At 44.6% G+C, this 20,001-nt stretch overlaps 1 protein-coding gene across 10 annotated transcripts in view; it reads right to left on the bottom strand.

Annotated features, from left to right (window-relative positions):
- The window catches only part of LOC120901256, a 173,811-nt gene that overhangs the window by 98,887 nt on the left and 54,923 nt on the right, over positions 1-20,001 (bottom strand). For all 10 annotated transcript variants that reach the window (XM_040308994.1, XM_040309042.1, XM_040308968.1 and 7 more), the window contains exon 4: positions 8,586-9,677. In XM_040308994.1, coding sequence (XP_040164928.1) covers positions 8,586-9,677 — 1,092 coding nt within the window. The remainder of the gene's footprint in view (positions 1-8,585; positions 9,678-20,001) is intronic.

Raw genomic sequence — 20,001 nt, 5'->3', positions numbered from 1 at the left:
CACCCACGACACTATGGCATGGGGCAGCGTTTTCCCAACAAAACGTTCCTCTTCATTTCTTTCGCGATATGACGGGCATAGGCCAAGATTCGCTGCTCCCTTTCGACCTGTCTCGTCCTGTTTGGATGTGCCCTTTTCCCATTTATTCCATTCAATTTCGTTAAGCACCGTCATCATGTCGCGGCAGCTTTGAGCCACCTCCCCGGGGCGGCGAACGTTTCACGCAAACAGGACGAGCTGTAACGGTTCCGTTCTTTCCGTCGCCATAAAAGATAAATCGCCCCAAGGAAATGGTGTCCGGTGAAATTCCGGTGCGGTAACTGGGCGCCGTGGCAAGGTGCACGTATAATGTAAAACTGGTAAAAATGTCTCATTGCTTCCGCACGGTGGAGACGCGCGCTTACGCGCGGGCGAAGTAAAGCCATGTCTTCTTTTCTTCCGTTCACAAGTTGATAATTTAATTAACAACGATTTACCGAACAGCCGGGGAAAACGGGAAATAGCCAACCCATCGTGCCCTGGAGGTAGTTCGTCCACCAAGTGTGGAGAGGTTTATCCAGAGGTCGAGGGAATTCGTTTCAAAAGGGCACACAAAACCGTGGGAGGGTTTTTTGGGAAAAACTAATAACAGTTTTTTTTCTCGTCCGTGTTCTCTTTCTGTCCTCCCCCATGAAAGTTCTTTGGGGCCGAGCACAAATGATCTTCACGGAACGAGCGAACGGCCTACGCTACGCTTAAGTAATTAGTGTCCTCGAGATGCGACTTGAATTTTAATTTGTTTCCACACGCCGATACTGCTCTGCTTGGCCTTCCTCGCGCCAATCGTTTCATGCGATCATTTGTCAGGCAGAAATGAAATGGTTTTTCGCTCATCTTTGTATTTTGGGATTGTTTTTTTTCCTCAGCTAACTTGAACGGAAAACGATATTTAGTTTAAGTGGAGCTGTTGAAAGCACTTGGGATTAAAAAAGAGCTTATTAGTTTATTTTCATGTTTTTTTTTTTAAACATAGAAATGATTCAAAGAAGCCTAATAAACAAAATAATCTAAAGCAGAACATTTTATTCATTCTTTTTTATGTTTATCTGTTAATTTTTCCAATGTATTTTCTATTGTAACCAATTCTTCTCTGTGTAAATATTGTAGTGACTAATTTAAGAATTATTTAAAGCTACTCAAATAGCATTCCAAGGCAAATCTCACGAAAGCTGTACAATATTTTCCTAGAATAATAAACTGAGTCTGCTTCAAAAGTCCAAACGACCTGTCAAGAGTACTTTCGCGATGGTCCAAGTGTTCCAGACATCCCTGGAGCCTGGAGGCAATTAATGAGAATACGATCTCAACTCGGCGGCTCAGCACTCTTTATGATTATATTCGCAAACAAGGAAGAAAGGCTTTTCCTTCCATAATCAGGAGCTCTTCACATTCAAGGCCAAATATTGCCTAAACTGCTTGCGATGAACCGTTCTCATTAATGTTTATAACTCCTCGTGCCAGAAAAAAGCATCAATCGTTTCAGCAGCTGCATATGGCCTCAATTAAAATCTTCAACCACGTCATAACTGCTTCGAGAGCATGTGACAATGTTTTCTAAAGAAATTGGATCCTTGTTTCCACATTCTGTAGCACTCGTAAAAGCCTCTTCATTATCCAAAAAACACATTCAACCCCGTTGCGAACAAACCCCGTCTGAAAATCGTCATACGATGATGCTTGCTCGTTAAGTGTACCTTGAATCATCATAAAGCTGCCGTCATTATGCCGCCTCGTCCAACGTTCGCGCATAATGAGCGTAGCCCGTGGGGAAGGTGGTTACCTACTTTAAACTCGACATTTTCACCTGCACCACCTGATAATTGATAAATGATTCCTTCCACCTTCAAGTGGATCCGGTTTTTTGCAAATCTTGCCAAAGACCCGACTCACCGGGAGAATCAAAATGCTCCCCCAGTCGCGCGCTGTACGACCTCCCACCGCTTGAGCAAAAGTCAAAGCGCGCGCGCCCTCCCCATCGTAAACGCCTTCGCGAACGGAAGGATGCTGGCACAAAAATTAATCCACTCCATTCCCTTGGCAAGCAGCGGCAAGAGGCGACCGAACAAAAGTGTAAAGCTAATTAGTCTTTAATGGGTGAAGTAATGTCATAAGCTTCGCCAGGGTTTTGTTCGCGCTTTTGTCGCGTGATGAGATGAGGTTTTGCCCGCACACCCGCACACGTCGCGTTGTACACCATGGCTGGCCGGGGAGGTATACCGGATCTTTTGAACCGTTTGCATTGCTTTTCCGCCCATTTGCTCTGCGCTCTTTCGTTCTGTCGCCGTTGACAGACGGGGCAGCGTTTCATATTTCTTCTTGCAAGTGGTTCAGTCTCCATTGCTTGCCAAAGGGGCAAAAGTGGCCAGTGGCGACTGAATGTTTCCGTGCGAAGAAGATGACAAAATCCCCGATAATGAAGGTGCTCTTTCGGTGCGATGAAGTGAAGCTGATGACGATTTGCCCCTTCGGACTTGACCTGGGGAGATGATTGCATCATCATCATCATCAGCAAACAACTATGCCCTTTCCTCTGTTACCGTGCTACTCAATGAACTGGCTTGATCTTATCCTGTTTTTGCTTCGGCTATCGTAAACTCTACCTCGTTCCACTGCGCTGCGAAAGGCATATCCACATTCAATGAAACTGACACTCGAAACGGGAGCTTTTCAGAATGTTTCGTTTTTCCTTTCTAACTCGACTCGAGAAATGTGAAAAAACACCTGCCCGAGATAAGGATAGAGCGGGAAAGAGAAGTAGCAGCATCCGACATTGGCTAGAAACTGTCTGAACCCAAACCTGCCCCTCCACTCGCATGCAACTAACCGGTGGATGAAAAGGTTTAAATTGCTCCATTGTCAGAGAATGTCTTCATGTAACTCATTTCCCGGTCCCCGGTTTTTGCCCTACTGATAGAACGATGGAAACGTTCCGAGTGAATCATAATGCGAAAAACGAGACAGCAACTGCCGTGCGGTACCGGGCGGCCGGGAAGGTCATTTACTTGCCCTTTGGTCCCGGCTGTGTTGATGAGTGATGACAGGGCCTGACAGATAAGTGACGAAAGGTCCTTGTCGGAGAATGTTGCCGAGAATCAACATTTACTGCTCTCCGGGTTTCGCCTCATCCTGCGCGCCAAAAGCAGCATTCCATTGCCATTCTGACCTTCTAGAACCTTTCTTTTCTAGAATCCGTAGCAACCCGACCCGACCCGAACGGTGGACACACGGATGATGATGATGATGATCGCAAATTAACTGCAGGTCAACTGTTGGACGAGTGTGTGGCACGGGTCGAATGGACCGGTTACAGCACCGACCGAGTCAGTGATAACCTTTTCCCCGTCCTAAGGTCCCAAAGCAGTGCAAGGATCCTTCTTTCAGGGCGGAGATACTTCACAGATTTGTTGGGAGAGATTTACAAGCGCTACAACACCAACTCAATCGTGCTGGGATTTGTCCGGGAGGGGTAGAAATTATGTAGACAAGAAATTAAGTCTTGAAAGAGCACCATTTCGCAATTTTGATAGTGAATGAAGAACTTTCGGGGCCACTTTTTTGCGCTTTCTGATGAAGAACAGTTTCTGGAAAGGGTTTTTGCAGTCTTTCTGATGATGAAACAATTGCAGTGAAAGTTAAGCTATACTGTTTTGTGTTTAATTTAATCATTAATTAACAAATCAATCCAATGCGCCATTTATGGTTGTGCCCTTTTCGCACTCAATAAGAAAGATGTCTCTGTATCGGTCCTCAGGAATTAGTCTACGTGAGTCTTTTTTGTAGACTTGTGTTCTTCGTTTCATTGTTTGGGTCGTTCGTTTTAAGAATTGCTTTATAAAATTGTTTTATATGATTACTGTAGTCTCGTTTTACATGAACTAATGCATAAAAAGCAGCATTTCTTCTTTTCTTTTTCATCTCTTTCAGATTTCCTGAAGGAAATACCAAAACTAAATAATCGAAAAAGATAACCAATTTGCACACAAACCACACCACGCTGAGCTCAAACCTACAAAAAATCCCAACAAAAGACAGGTAGAAAGTATATCAGAAATAAAATCTATCCTATAACACTCACACACACTCGCACACCCAAACACATCTGCGGCACTCGCGTCGCACTAGATTCGTGGAAAGGAAGTGAGCTAAATTCGATTAATTATTGATTGGCAACCGGAAGTGTCGGGCCCGGGGTCGCAAATTGAATCCCCCCACCGTTGCTCTGCGGGACCAAACACCGAAACCACAGCTCGAGAGTTCAAGCATGCATGACACACGGCACGGCCGCCAACTCAAAGAACTATCTAAAACCCCGCGTGTCCCGTTCTCGAGAACCGTTCGGCACGACACACCAGCCCAACCGTGATCGCATGTACTAATTATTTCTTATTTAGACAAGTTAATTCATTAGCACGCCAAATTGGTATCGAAAGGACTGCCCCGGAAGCCACAGGGCACCGGGACGACACGAGAGCTATCGACACCGTCTGCCCTTGAACGATTCTGCTGCCTTGGGAGAAACACACAGACACACATAGGGGAAAAGAGGGCGACGAGAAAAACGTGTAGACAGCAAAGTCAGTTGGGACTAACGGACAGGGTGAAAAGAAAAAAAAACAATTGACTTGGGTGCTTCAAAGCCTTCCCGAGGACGACCAGGTCCAGGGAATCGTCCAACACACCGGAACGAAGCGTTGGTAGTGATTGGTTTCAGCGTGCCAGCGCGCTGATGGTGTCGATAATGACACCAACGATGATGAAGATTATTGCACTGATGGTGGTGTTGATGGTGTCCATTGGTTTGGCTTTCTTTTTGCCACCCCGAGCTAGCCCCCGCGAGGATAGAGCGGAATAGAGCGGACAGTCGGGAAATCGACTCTTTCGGCAGGGTTTGGTTTCGTTGGACCGGTACGGTTCTTTGACAGCGTATTAGTAATTCAATTTCCCGTACTTCCCGTGCTTATGGTTTACGCTCAAAAATTGATAAAGTAGGGCTTACGTGGGACCATACGTGAGAAGGCTGCCCAAAACGGAAAGCGACTCTCGGCCGGTTTTGCACCAGATGTGGTTGACAGAAACAAGAAAGCGAACCGGAAACGTAATCCTCCCAGAAATATTCAAAACAACGAGTTAAAGAAAAGGAAAGGGTACTAGAATAACAATGTTTTGAAGTAGTTCCTATACATTTTGAATAGTACAGCACAGTTTCTTCATACAAGTAAGTGTAATAATAAAATAACATTACTTCGATAAAATATACAAATTTGTGTTTGAAAGGAAAGGAAACACTTTGAACTAGTAAACAAAATTTGTCAACAAAAATTTAGCTAACCATTTCAACTTACAACATTACAATACTTCTCCAAACGAAACTGTCCAACATCGCCCTCCCTATTAGTCATTCACCACAGGCAATCAATACCAATACTAGCCGATGAGGGAGATGATACTTTCTGCAAGCGCATCAGAACCGAACCCCTGCCCAACTCGGGGAACTCGGAAACCCAAAACTGCTGACTGTTCAGAATCTACAGGATTTTTATCGGTTGATTTCTGGCAACCAAACCCACCCAAACCTCGGGAAACGAACGTGGTCGTCAGGCCACATGCTCGATTGTACAATATTTTGATTCCCACTTCTTCCCCGGCGGTTGAATGTGGTGAAGGCACCACTTTCCGCTGTGGGCTTGTAGTGGGACATCGCCATTTGCCAAGTGGTTGCAATTGAACTTTGCACTTGCACTTCCAGTGCTGAGCCTGACAAATTGTCCAGCTGCCTTGCACCACCTTTCCCGCACTTTCCCGCGACACTTCCATTGTCAATGGCAAGCGAAAGGAAGGCCATCGTCGGCGCACAAGATGTTTCTGGTGATGATTTTATTTAATAATATTTGTCCTTTTCACCCCAACCCGGGGTCTTGGTAGATGGCATCGATCGATCGTTTGAGTTTATGTTTTGGTTTTTGAAGGGGGGGGGGAGGGTGATGGAAAAAGATGCTATGGTTTTCAATGCTCTGACGTGATTGGTGTTTGCATGTATGAGGAGACTGGATGTAACGGTAGATGTAACGGTTCAGGCACAGTATGGCAGCTGTACGAATACAATCGTAACATGGGCTTTGTTGACAAGAAAATAAACAACATACAATTAAAACAAAGTGAAAATAATGCTTTTTTACAACATCAATTGGAATCTTAACTCAACACAATTATAAATACTCTTATTATTATTATAATTTCATCCTAGTAATTGCAGTTTCCTTCAGTTATTCAAGCAAAGAAAGTATTTTTCTTAAGATTCTTTACTTACAATGCCCATAATTGAATCGAAAAATGTACATAAAAAAGCAGCATTATTCAATCCAATCGACAGGTTTCTCATTTTTCTTGTTTTTTTACTCCACAATGCAGTAAAAACAAACAAATTCCAATCAATCCACCGTTAACGACTTGTTCAAGGTTTGGGAAATCATTTGTCGCCACATTATTTATCTACCTTCCTTCCACGAACTGATATGTGTTTTATTTGCATGCCAAAACAAACTACCCAACGAAAAAAGGGCCCCAACTTCCTTGCGACGGTCCCATAATTCTTGTGACAGAATGTTTGCCCCTTTCTAGCCCTCGCATGGGAACCTTTTTTTTCATTTCGCTGGCACATCGGCAAAGAACAAGCAAACGGCGAGCTGTCCCACAGCTCCCCTGTCAAAAACGGGAGTTGATAAATATCGTGTCGAAAAGCGTGTTCCTCGTTGATCAATCGTACCCGTAGCGTTTCCGCCCGCTGCCCAAACAAACGCTCGCCACAGAGCAAACGCGCCGTACCGCGCCGATCAATGTCTCGTTACACTCATTACCAGGCGGCTCGAGGACGGGTCTCCTTTATGTTTTCCCCTTACTTCTGTCCCCTTGGTTTGTCGTCTATCAAAGCAAACAAAACGCAAACACTGAACTAAACGAACAGTACAATATCTACAGATCGGTAAAGGAATACCATTCGCACAACCTTTGCTTTGAGGACGACTGGTTACGTTCAATTTATTCAACCTCCTCCAGGGCTGGATGCTTGTTTTGGTCGTTCCAATCCATTGGTGTCGACTCCCGAACCTCGCTATCCAAAATCACTTTCTTAACCGTTTCGAAAAGATAGAAAGAAAATAGAAACCTCTCGCAGAGCTCTACCGGGGAGAAGGGGAAGCAATTGTGATCGATTTTTCTGTTCTTGTTTTTTTGCATTTTTTTCTGTATGGAGTGACTCTGCCCTAACTTCACCATTGCTCGCACAAAGAAGGACTACACACACTTTAGGTGGTGAAAAATGGAGCGTTAAAGGATTTATTTTTGTTCGTTCGGTGTTTCTTTTTTGGCTTGCCTTTCTTCACCGACTGTTTGATGTAGAATTGCTTTTTTTCCAGCTCCACTCTTCTGGGCCCTGTTTACCTCTGCCGAACCCTAAGCAGTGCAGTGTGTGTGTTGAATTAATTTGGTTGTTTTTGTCACTCGCCCAGTCGCACAAAAGAAAACGAAATCAATTTTTCCTTTTTGTCCCGAGCTGCACCCACTCACACCAATTATCCTCGCGTTTGGGGGCTCAGTACGATTGGACGGAGAAAAAAATCAGATCGCAGACCTCCGCTTAAGCTCAGTCAGATAAATCCAGTGGAAAAAAAACACGCCCAACACGACACGCGAGTGCAATTTGGTGATTTATGTTTTCCTGCCTGTACTGTTTTTTGTTTGCCTCCTCCGCGTGCCACTGGGTTTCGGTTCATAATTTATGAGGTGTTTGACTTGCAGTTGTTCACCCTTCAGCGCAGAAAGTTCACAGCTCTCACAGGAAGCATTGATTGCGTTCGGAGATCGTAATGATGATCGACCGGTGCCGTGCCGTGGAGTGTTGCACCGTGAAGGAGACACACGGGAGTTTTGTTTGCCTTTCCGCCTGGGGATCAATACTTTTGGGGGTGAATTATTAATGTCCTGCCAGTCGGTGAGTCGATGTGGAAGGCAAATATTAAAAACCTCCGGTGCACCGTTGAAGAAATCAAACAATTGCTGGTGTAGTGAAAGTGGTGGAGCAAATATAATTTCGCACCAACAAACAAAGTGAAAACTTCAAATGGAAATACTGACACACCTGTTAGTAAGTATTGTTTTATTGTTTCCACTGTAGAGTAAGAAACAGAGATTAATGAACACAATTTGTTAAGTAAATCACTACCAACAGACACGAAGTCTTGCTCTCTTTTTCGAGTCAACAAAACTCAAGAGCTTCAGTCCGATGAGATTCACTAGGCAACACTAAGCTAGTGATCAAAATTCAGTCGAAAGGACTTTCTTTAATCACTCTTCTTAGTGTTTAAAGTCCAAATAGTGTCATACGGGTTCTATCACATAATCTTCAGCTTTTATTAGAGGTTAAAGAGACCCTATAAGGTCCAAAATCTCTATAATCATTCAAAAAACCTAACCCACATCTTCAATGATTATCAAGTGAATAAACTGCAAAAATGTTCAAAAATGTTTCTTCCATTTCCAATCCTACTCACCTGCACCCAGCGGCATATTGTTCGTCTTGTGGACCACTTTCGCCACCACGGTCGGTTCCTTCTTTTCATCCGCCTCTTCCTGCACGCGCCGTGCGATGGCACCGCCGCCAACGCTGCCCGATCCAACCGGTGCCGCTGTCACTGTAACCACCGTCGTCGTAGGTGTCGAGACCGGCTTCACCTTCGCCAGCGTAGCACCGCCGGCCGTCGATACCGAGATGCCACCGGAAGCAGCAGCAGAAGCGGCCACCACCGTACTGCCAGCCGTGGCGACTGTACCCGCCGTCGTAGCATTGCGTATCACCAGGATGGATTGTGACTTATCAAGCCGCTTCAACGTGCGCAACAGTATCGGTCCCTCGGTACCGTTCTTGCTCAGCCGCTGCTGCAGAAAGATTGGCCCGGTAGTGCTGCCCGTCGCAGACGACGAACCCACCTCGAGTGTCGTGCCCTTCTTCAGTGCATCGGACTGCAGCAGAATCGTACCACCAGCTCCACCGACACCGCTAAGGCCCTCGAGCGTGCCGCTCTTGATCGCCGGTTGAAAGAGGATCGTACTCGCCCCGCCACCTCCAGTGCCGGTGGTCGCCTCGGCCAGTGTCTTCGTTGCATGTGCCTTGGTGATGGTCGTACCGCCGGACGTCGTTGTTAGGCGCTGGTGCTGGAGAAAGATCGGCTTATCCTCGTCGCTCAGCAGGCTGAGCAGCTCGTGCGTGTTCTGGAGAATGATTTGACCGTTCTCGGAGCGTGAACCTCGCACGAGGATGATGTTGCTGTGCTGCTGCTGTTGTTGTTGGGGCTGCGAGGTAGCCACGGTTACGGTGGCCGGACTCTGGCTAGTCGTGACGATCTGCGAGTGAGCGATCTGCAGCGCGTGCGTTTGCAGTGCGCGGGACGCTTCGGCCGAGATGGTGACGCCGGACTTTTCCAGCCCGCTCAGCAGCGTTGCCCCGCTGGCAGTTACCATTGTGGGCGCGTTCGACGAAACGACCGTAGCCGCCCCGGAGGCCGTCGCCACCGATTTGCTGCCCTGCTGCTCATTGCCACCGTTCGCTCCGGATCCCGATGCATTGCCCTCCTCGGCCGTTGGACCTGCAATGGAAAAAAAGCAAGCAAAAGAGTTAAAGATCTTAGTGAATTGTATATGCTAGATGGTTATTTTATGATATTTATTTTAAAAGTCTAAAATCATTCAATGCATTATAAAGTGTATATAAAACGTCAGGACACAATCAAAGTCGTGACCTCCCAAGGATAACTACTCTTCCACACTCCTGTACAGCAAATCATGCTCTAAACAACAACTTTTCAACTACCAATACTTCTACAACCCTTTCGTGCCTAATCTAAAACTACCGGAAACGAGCTCATTCCATTATCGATAAGTTAGCTTCATCCATTCAGCAGCACTTTCCACCTGAAAACGATGCGAATAACACAAAACAAAACAAAAAAGCTACACCCAGAAAGGAAGGAAACCCCTGTCACTGGCCGGATTTCTGCCCGGTTAAACGGTACAAAATATGGCCACACCGGCAGTAATTAATTTCCCCCACGTCCGAAATGGAACATTTAACTAATTTCGATCATTTACAAATGGCTCGCAGGGCTATAAAATTTCCCCAAACTAACTGCCCACTTTCCGGGAATTGGGAGACAAGCAGCTCCGTCTAATGTGCTACATCCCGTTTCCAACGAGCGAGCAAGTGCTAAGGATCAATTTAATGACCGAACTATCGGATATATCCACTCGCCATACCATTACTCTCTCTCTCTCTCTCGCTTGCCTTCTGTCACTCGCGCTCGCTACTACCTCAGAGCCATTCCGACAGCCAGCATCCTAAACACGACACACGGCTATGCCACACGAGAACGTAGAACGTTACGGGTGCACCCAAAATGCCGGAGTTGTAAAATCAGTTAGCATCGATAAACTTCCGGTCTGTGGCAGTTTCGCCGCTGATGGACGAGTGAAGCGAGTGTTTGGTTTCTTCTACCCTCCACAGTGTAAGTGTATGTGTGTTTAACTACCGAAAGTTCCCTACCACTTCAGGCTAGAGTCACACACGCTACACAACCAGCCCAATTCCAGGGGAGGGGAAGCGATGGCAGCGTAAAGGTGTAGCAAATGTTTTCCCAAACAAACTATCACCTCGCCAGTACACCGGAACCTTACCGCAGCGGAATACAATCCCTCCCGGCAAAACCACGCTGCAGCCCGTCAAACCGCTGTGAAAGTAAATTACGATACAAACAACCAATAAATATCCGTACCGGAGTGGGTGGATGTTTTTGAACCGGAGGGATGGGGCTGATTTTTCATCGGGAAGCTAGCGTAAATTGAACGAGCCGATGGGAGCGATAAGTTGGAATTGAATTGATTTAAAGAATTTTGAGTGGATTTTTATGATGCAACGAAATATTAGTGCATCAAGTGTTTAAATCACATATGGTCTTATTTATTTAATCGCTTTATATGTTTTATGTATGCTTCTGAAGAATAATTTAAATCTTTAGTTTTATCTTTGTATTCTTTGATTGAATTGAATCATCGTTATTACTGCAACTTTACTTAAAGCAGGTAATAAATATGTGTTGATAACAATAACTTAATCATAATCAGCAAATAATGATATAACACAAAAATACCTAAAAAAGGACTGATAAATGTAAACTAACAACGAAATTCTTAGTTATCTTTTTACTACATAACACGCAAAGTGTTCCCAAACAGATGTTCCTCGAATAAACCTATCGGACAAGAACAATTTGTGCAACAAATTAGGTCTTCAAGTATTAGCTCAACCCACAAAAGAAGAAGATTTATGAAACAAAGATTGATCAATCTTTGCGGAAACCAATTTTGTCTCCTTGTGGACAGTAATGTATTCATGGCGTAATTTCTCCCATTTCTCTCTTCAAACTATTGCCCGCAAACGCATTAACCCTCACCATGCAGCGGGAGGAAAAGACCATTAGTTCTCTTTTGCTACCCTCGGAGCACCGTGCACAGCTCAGCCGTGCAAATTTACGCCACCGATACCGATCGCATCTTAACGATTGAACCAATCGACATGCAACCGCAGTAGGATCGCCCTGTATCGCCATAGTCAGTAGTCTTGCAAAGTGGTTCCAACGATAACTCTGTCAACTCAACTTCTCCAAACAGGGACAGAGACAGTCAAACGGGAACGCAAAGCCAGAATTCGATAGGATTCATCCCCGTCGTTGAGCTCAACACAGCGAAGGAGGTCCCCTGGAGTAGTCACTTATTAAAAATAAGACATTCCCTTGCAGATCACGTACACCTTCGGCCCCGGAATAGGCTGTGTCATTCGTTACCGAAAGGGGAGTACGTTTTTCCTCCTCGCATGTGCGCGTTTCTTCCATGCACGCTAAACGTGCATAGTTTTCATTAGTGGAAAACTCAAACGAATCGTACGTTGGCCGGCATTTGGGGAGCCAAAAACAGCACCGGCATTCGAGTCTGCGAGGACGAGCCCTTAGGCTTGCCTAGCATATCGTCTCAAGGGTTATAATTAAAACTTTCTGTCCAATGTCTCCCTGTCTTTCTCACTCTCTTTCGCCTTATCCGTAGAATCGTTCGGCTAAGCTACTTCGTATGTCCCGCTTTTCTATTCCACACAGTTACCACTTGCCGGGGGTCCGCGAATCGCATACATTCGCAACGCAAATGAGCTACACAGCGGCTTTGACCGCCACATAAGCTCTCATTCCCTTTTCGGTGAAGCAGTCGCTTTTTTGTCCACAGGATAGCCGACTCCACTATTCTCCCTTTTGCTCTACTTATCTCGCCCTGCCACTGACATTATCCGCTACGGAGCTCAGTTTCGGTTCAGCAAAGCCGTAGGCAATCATCACGAATATGATAATTGAATCTAGGAGGTTGAAACACTCGCCCGGCACGATACACTCTTCCCTACACTCGCTTGCAATCGAACAACTCGCAGTTCCAATTTGCTGGATTCAGCGAGGGATGGTAGGATTGGCTTAGGATTAAATAAAAATCGGGAAAAACTGTCGACAAAACCAGCCAACCACCACTACCGCGTGGTGGCTTTGTAGCAAAGAAAAATTCACTTCTATCCGGGTGGAATTTACCCCGTATTCAACTAGCCCTCGAACGACCGGAAGGGGCGAGTTTCGTTCAAATGGGACGGTCACACAGAAAATCCAAGCCGAAAATTGTTCATCCCACCGCCGTGCGGGAACGTGGGGCACGTGTGTGTACGTGCTCTAGCATAGTGAATATTATGCAAAACTAAAACAAAAGCAAACAGACACCAATCGAAACAGGATCCACTGCGCTGTGGCATCAATATGAAAAGAGAGAGAAAAAAGGCATCTCAACTAGAGAAAACTGCCAGATTGTTTCACATTCCAATTGTGACGAAAAGTTTCGCGTAATTATTTCGACTTTTGAGAAAATACGGCATGCCGTAGAAAGACCACACTTAAATTGATCTTTCACTTTTTTGTCTACTAACGGGCGTTTTTTGTGATCTCTTGTGATAATTTCTCGGAAATTCCCGTTCCATCCCGTTTCGTTTTGCAAGCCGGCAAGGCAAACACAACGCCGAGTCCTTCCCTGACTTGCATTAGCGTGACAGCGAGACAGTAGATCTGTAGTTGAACTCACTCTCTACTCACTCTATCTCTCTCTCTCTTTCTCTCTCTACAATCATCGTAAACTTTGTCTAAAATCAACTGAGATGAATGGTTAATGACGACAGATGTCGTTGAGTTGTTTCGCGGAACCGGTTGAACCATTCTAAGGAAGCGCAGCGTGAAACAAAACGATCCCGGATATGAAACCTTGTGCAATAAAACGAAACAAGGGACAGCAGGGAAACATGAACACGGAAAAAACAGAGTGAACAGGGGGTGAGTGCCTTTCGCGAAGTTCACAAACTAGCGAAACGGAGCTGTAAAGTTATGGGTGGAAAATTAAATTCCACCGCTGTGTACCGTTTCGCTGAATTATAGTTGTGTTGTTTCTAACTTCGTTTGTTGTTGTGTAGTTTGTTTTGGTTTTGTTTTTGTTGTCGTTTGTTTTAAATTAAATTGAAAACTAGGAAATGTTTTATTGTTGTGGATTGTTCGTTCAAAAACTCATACATAACATTCTTATAAGCTTCCGATAGGATCCCGATGGTCCAACATTTGGAACGACGGTTCACACAACATCAAAAGTGGATCTTTTCCCATTCAGACTTTATATATGTAGGGAGGACAGTTTCTTCTGCTTTTTGAATCGTCAATACTCACTACAAAAACGGGTTAAACTCTAATGTTCTTAAAGCTTTTTGATGCTTTATTCACTCCAGACACAAATTGTTTCCTTTCCCTTTCAGCTTCAAGCAACAAGCGTACCTTTTACATCTACCAAAAGCACAAACTCGCCTAACCCACACCAAAAGCCACAGAGAAACCGGATGAAACCAACAAATGAAAATTCCCGCGAAAAGATAAAGTACTAAACAACTGGAAACGTATAGAAGCAAGAGGAAAAAAAACACAATGTGCCATAAAAATATTTAATAAAACACATCGCGCACAACTTCACAAAAAAATACGGCGTTATGTCTTTCCCATTGCCTCTTTTATTGAAAGGTAAGGTATTTCGCTTCCGCCTTTACGCTTTATTGCTTACGCCGAAAAACGAAACGAACCTTATCCTTTGCGGCCATTCGGCGTGTGGTGTGTTTTTTTGTACTGGCATGGACCAGAGCAGTAACATATTACCCTTTAACATCGTGACCGGAACTGACACTTTCAGAGGCAATATTAGAATCTTTCAGTGTGTCTTGTGGTGCAACGAAAGCGCTGTGCGCGTAAATGGTTCTTAAATTTAAAGTTTAAAGCATACAACGACACAGCAGCGGTTTGATAGAAAAAACGACTCATGAAGATATGTTAAGTTTAACAAATTTGTTTTAAAATATAAATTTAAATTGTACGCTTTTCCATGTTGCAAAAGACCGATTTAAAAACATAGCTCTTTGAAATTAACTACCACACCCACTTTATTCAATAATTAATTAAACGATCCAATTACATTTCAACTATCCTCCAACCCCGCACCAAACTACCATTTAAATCCTCCAAATACAGAACATGCTCGGCAATAAATGTATTAATATAAAATTAAGCGCATAAATTATGTCCACATTGATTTATACAGTACTGCTTAGACAAAAACTCCATTCGGCAGTAAAGAAAATGGGACAATACAAAACAGTGGCTACAAATAATAAAAAAAACACCCAAAAAGACACTCACACATACATTCTGTGGCAATGTGGTCCTTTTAGACACACTGCTACCGGCCTGTCGCGCGCTATACTAATTATGACTTTGTGTGGTTTGCATTTCTCAACCCACCGCACCCTTTACTCATCGGCTCAGCCATGGCCGATGTGTGTGTGACCAGTGGCGGTTAGTTGCCACCTTATCCCTGCTGGATAGCTGAGCTAGTCCTGCAATCAAACAACGAACGAACTGTTTGCTTGTACTGTTTCACCACGCTCCAGGTACGAAGCAAGCAACTTCGAGCGCCGAAAAACACAGCAAAACTACGGATTTTCCACAAACATGAACAATAAACGAAGAGCAGTTTCCCTTTTCCAAGTCCGACACGGAATGAGAAACAGAAGCGAAGCACTCTTATTGTTCACCACCGACGATGGTTTGCATCAAACGGGCAACGGGCACACTCCGTCGTTTGCATAGAAACGTCCATAAATGGTGGCAGTACAACAGAAAAATGGCACACAAAACACTCCCGAAACAAGGACACCGACACTTACACCATCCCGGTCCGTGTACCGGTGATGCAACCGAGGATGTGTCCCTCTTCATGTTGTATCTGTTACAGGAATATCGAAAAGCCAACCACTTCAAACCCGAAGGAGAAAAGGAAAGAAGGGAAAACACAAACCGGCACTCGGCTCACCGCACTAGTCGCTAGTGCTTTGGTTTCTGCCTGCCTGCCTGCCTACCATAGTGGACACTCCGGCAGACACAATAGCGCTGCATTCGGGATGTCCGGTTTTCACCACAAGGCCGGAAAGCCGGCCGAAAACGGACACTCGTCCTTGGTCCCGGGGTTTCGCTCAACGTTAAAACGTCGTCGACTGCACGCCGTGGCTTTTTGGGGTGGTGATAAATGGAACGGTGGTTTGTTATTTTATTAATTTGCTGAAAGCCGTACCAAGACCACAAATGGCCCCGGACTGGCAATTGTTGCCCTTTTATGCTGCCTTTTCCAGTGTCCTTACCCGTTTTGTGACGCTGAAAGATGTTTGTTTTTCCGGGGTGTAGGTTTTTATAGTTTTTAATTTAAGGATGAGTTTTTGCGTGGAATATTCCAAACGTTTTCTCCACATTTGTCGCTCTGTAAATGTGTGCAAATTCTCCAGAAACGATACATTACTTCACGATTTTTATATCCATCCCTCATCATAATTGCCCCATTGAAGAGCCCCACAAACATTAACTCATCCCATCAATTTCAAAACACTACACGCACACACAAACACACAAGAGAAAAAAAACAACCCTTCCAAAACAGATATCGGACCGGTACGATCATAAACTGTAATCTCTTTCCATAATTGAGTCACATTAAAAAACTCTTACGGTCACAAGCGGCCGTACGTTCGTGCCCCGTTTGGCCGTTCGATAAGCTCCCAGGACAGATCAGACCGGTGCGATAGGGCGAGCAGGAAATTTATGGCTGACCATTGGCTAATAAATAGAATGCACCATAAATAACCTGCGGAATGACCTGACGGGCCCGGGCGGCGAGACCAGCGAGCCCGGGGTACTGGAAGCTGCGTTTGAAAATTGAGATGGTGACATTTACGAGATGGCTAATAGAAATTTTATTCCTATTGCTAATGGAAATGATGCGAAACTCTTCTCCTTTTGTGGCGCTATGCTTGCTCCATTTAACAATGATAGTGCCATAGTAGTGTTGTTGATCGGATAGTGACCGTTTAATGTATTACAGATTGCAATGCAATTTTACAACTTTGTACAGTATTTCTTCCGTTTTACAGTATACGAACAAGCTATTTGCAAACAGCGTATAAATGTTTAAAGGTCATGTGCCACCCCTTTCTCAGCCGCTCGAGGCAAACCACGCACTACCAATTAAATATTAACCCTCTTCACGTAATCCTTAACAAAAATATGTTCCTGCGCACTAGCTGCTGGGTGCGCAAATTTATGACCAACATTTGTATTCCAACATTCGAACAGCCTAATTCCGAACATCCCTTAACCGGTACCATGGGACAATACGTAACGTAGAGTGGGACATAAACAGTCCTTGTTTACATTTTTAACATTTTTTACATTATTCTTCGATAAAAAAAACTATATAAATTTAAATATTAAATAAAATGCATCATAAACAGATAAAATAAAACATACAAAGTAACATGGTGAGTGGGTATTGTGCTTTACAGAAGTTATAGAAAGATCAAGATGAAATGAACAATATAAATATTAAATTATTTGAAAGCAAGTAACAGCAATTTGTAAAAGTAGAATCATGTAGCCAAAAACACGGAGCAAAAGACATTAACGCAATGAATACATGAATGTATCAAGAGTTACCTCATGAATCAGTAATCTAAAATCAAGTATTGTATATCAGACGAATTACCCTAAACTTTTTCTTTAATTACTTCGAGTTCTACTATTACTAACAATTTATTTAAAAAATAAATAAAAAAAACCTAAGAATCCTTGAACTCCTTTTTTATCCCATAGTTACCCATCCCATTACAAACAAAGAACAAAGATATCATTACACACATACCATTGTTTCCTTGACAAGAATCAAGAACGTTTGCTATTCACAGCGCGAAGCTTAGATAAATCTCGGTACTATCCATTGCTCGATACCCCATTTCCCTCCCACCCACCCACAATCGCTTTGTTTATGAGCAGCTTCCGCAAAAACCAGCTGAACCTAACATTACATATCTCGCCAGCCCAATTCCCCGTCCCTTGAAGGCCTCTGGGGGCGACACAACGTTGTAGATTTGAAATTATTAGCTGCCGTATTTCTTACTTACACGCTCACGCATTTAATCGCACAAATCCTGTGCCGCTGCTCCCCCCTCCCCCCTTTTCTCGTGGAAAGCACCAAATCCTGGTGCAAAACCAAAACCTCCCCACGGATGGATAGCGTTTCCCGCACGGACGATCTGACGATCCGCACATTCGGTCGGTGACAACTAGCGAGCGAAGAAAATCCATCTCAAATTTCACACCACACCAAAACGCCGCAGGAACGTTTTTCGGTTTCGGAAGTTGTCTTCGCGTTCCCTCGGGGCGGGAGTGCAAAAACCACCATCGCCATGCTTGATCCTGACACTTGAGCACACACACGCATACACAGATTCCCCCATACATGCATGTGTACATCATCATGGTTCACAGCAGCGACACGACAACGAAAGACAACATTCGCTCGGATTCACTTGTCACCAGGCTTGCCCTCCGATTCCTCTCCAACTCCTTGCGGGGCGCGCGCGCCCTGGCACTGATTCAGTAACTTTGCGGAAAAGTTAATAAAAAATTAACAACTACTCCCGGAGAGCGAGCGAGCGAGATGCCGGTCCAAAAACCTCCCATGGTCCCCTCCAAGCTCGTTCTGCTTGTTCGTTCCTCACGTTCAACATCATCACGAGCCCGGTGACTGGCTGCTCGCGAGCGGCATACATTAGGGTACAAGTATCGCTGGCGCTGACAAAATTATCTACTTTCCGTGCAAAACTTTCCTCAACAGTTTTCCGTCCACCAGAACCGGGCGGCTGCCCGGGCTGGAAAGCCACGTGACGTGCGGGAGATTCCACCACGGTGAAACCGCCGCAGCCACGAATAATAAGTTGACACGTTCCATCGCCGGCAGCCGCCCTGGTTACTGCTTCACGCCCCGCGGTTTGGAAGGTGTACGCCGTCGCTCGGCGCAGTGGTGTTCGCTCTTTTATGGGTTTTGTTTTAAAAACCGTGTGCGGTGCTTTATTATTAAGGGGATTTATTTCGTACCAGCAGAGCGGAACGGCAATTTTTGCTAATGATAGCCGCGAAACATGATGAAAGATTCCGATACTACTTATCGTCTTGTTGTTTTACTGTTTTTCTCCACTCGGATCAGCTTCTTTGTGCGTGGGGTGTTAATTTTAACTTGAGGGAAAGTTTTCCATGAATTTTGTGCTAGCTGATTGACGCTGGAAGCTTTTACTTTGTTCACTGTCTTTAATACAGTAAATATGTTATTTTCAAAATGATTCTCTTGTCTTATTACATCTTTGTAATCCATTTGTTAAGTCAATGTGATTAAGTTTGATTTACTGCTTCTTTCTGGTCTTTAGAAAAGTTTTATAGGACCTGTATTTTATGATTTAGCTTTGATTTAGATAGCTTGAATTAGTTTTCATTATTTTAAAATTTAATTTCCCTTGAATTGCAGATTTCCTCTACAATTTGTTCTTCTTCTACGATAGTGTGGATTGTTTCTTCAGTTGTTCTTCGTTTTATTGTTATGTCATATCATAGTTATCGGTTTCTTCTATGCTTCCATTGCTTCTAACCGTTTTTCGTGTTTATTCTTTCAACTGTGGGCTTGCTTGGGCATAACTACTGCGTCTACTTAACCTTGTCGTTATAAACAAATTAATTCAATTATAGAGTAATTGAAACCTATACGGGAAACCTATTCCCATGCCAAAGTCTCCACCCATTGTATATAGACACATAAACCCTAAAATATTGCTAATACGCCTATCCTTTCCTCAAGTGGTCTCTGACTCTCTCCCCCGCTCTCTCTCTAGAGCCGCATAAACACGTCCAACAATTTGTTACCGCCGTTACCGTCCACAAGCGACAAGTACTTAAAAAGTAACAAATGTTCAACTCATCAAGATAATCTCCCCGATCGCAACCAACAGGCGCACAACACTTTGCCTCACGCTTTCATGAAACATGCAACGGGGAGGGCAAAATTGAAATCGCATACCCAAAATATATGCAATCCTGGCATCACGCTCCAAACAGGACGGTCCGACAAACCGGTACTCGCTCGCTGGCTTCCACCCCTCAAAAGCGCTCCGGTGGCGGGTTTGGGTCAGCAAAAAGCGGAGCAATAAAATGTTAAACATACTCGCGTATTATGCACGCTCCTTTACCAAGGCAAAATGGCACCATTCGCATACCGAAACAGAAACACCACCATCGCAACCCGCCCGACCATGCCCGGCATCCGGCACCAATTGGCACCCGCAGAACTTCGGCCAAGCGCTTTACAGCGGTTGGACTATTTCAATAAAATACAAATATTTACTACCCACCACACTCGCCCACGACGCGGGCACCACGC

This window comes from Anopheles arabiensis, chromosome 2 (genome assembly GCF_016920715.1).
Source record: "Anopheles arabiensis isolate DONGOLA chromosome 2, AaraD3, whole genome shotgun sequence".
NCBI lineage: Eukaryota > Metazoa > Arthropoda > Insecta > Diptera > Culicidae > Anopheles > Anopheles arabiensis.
Note: the sequence above shows the minus strand (reverse complement) of the source record. Positions and strands in the feature narration are given on the sequence as shown.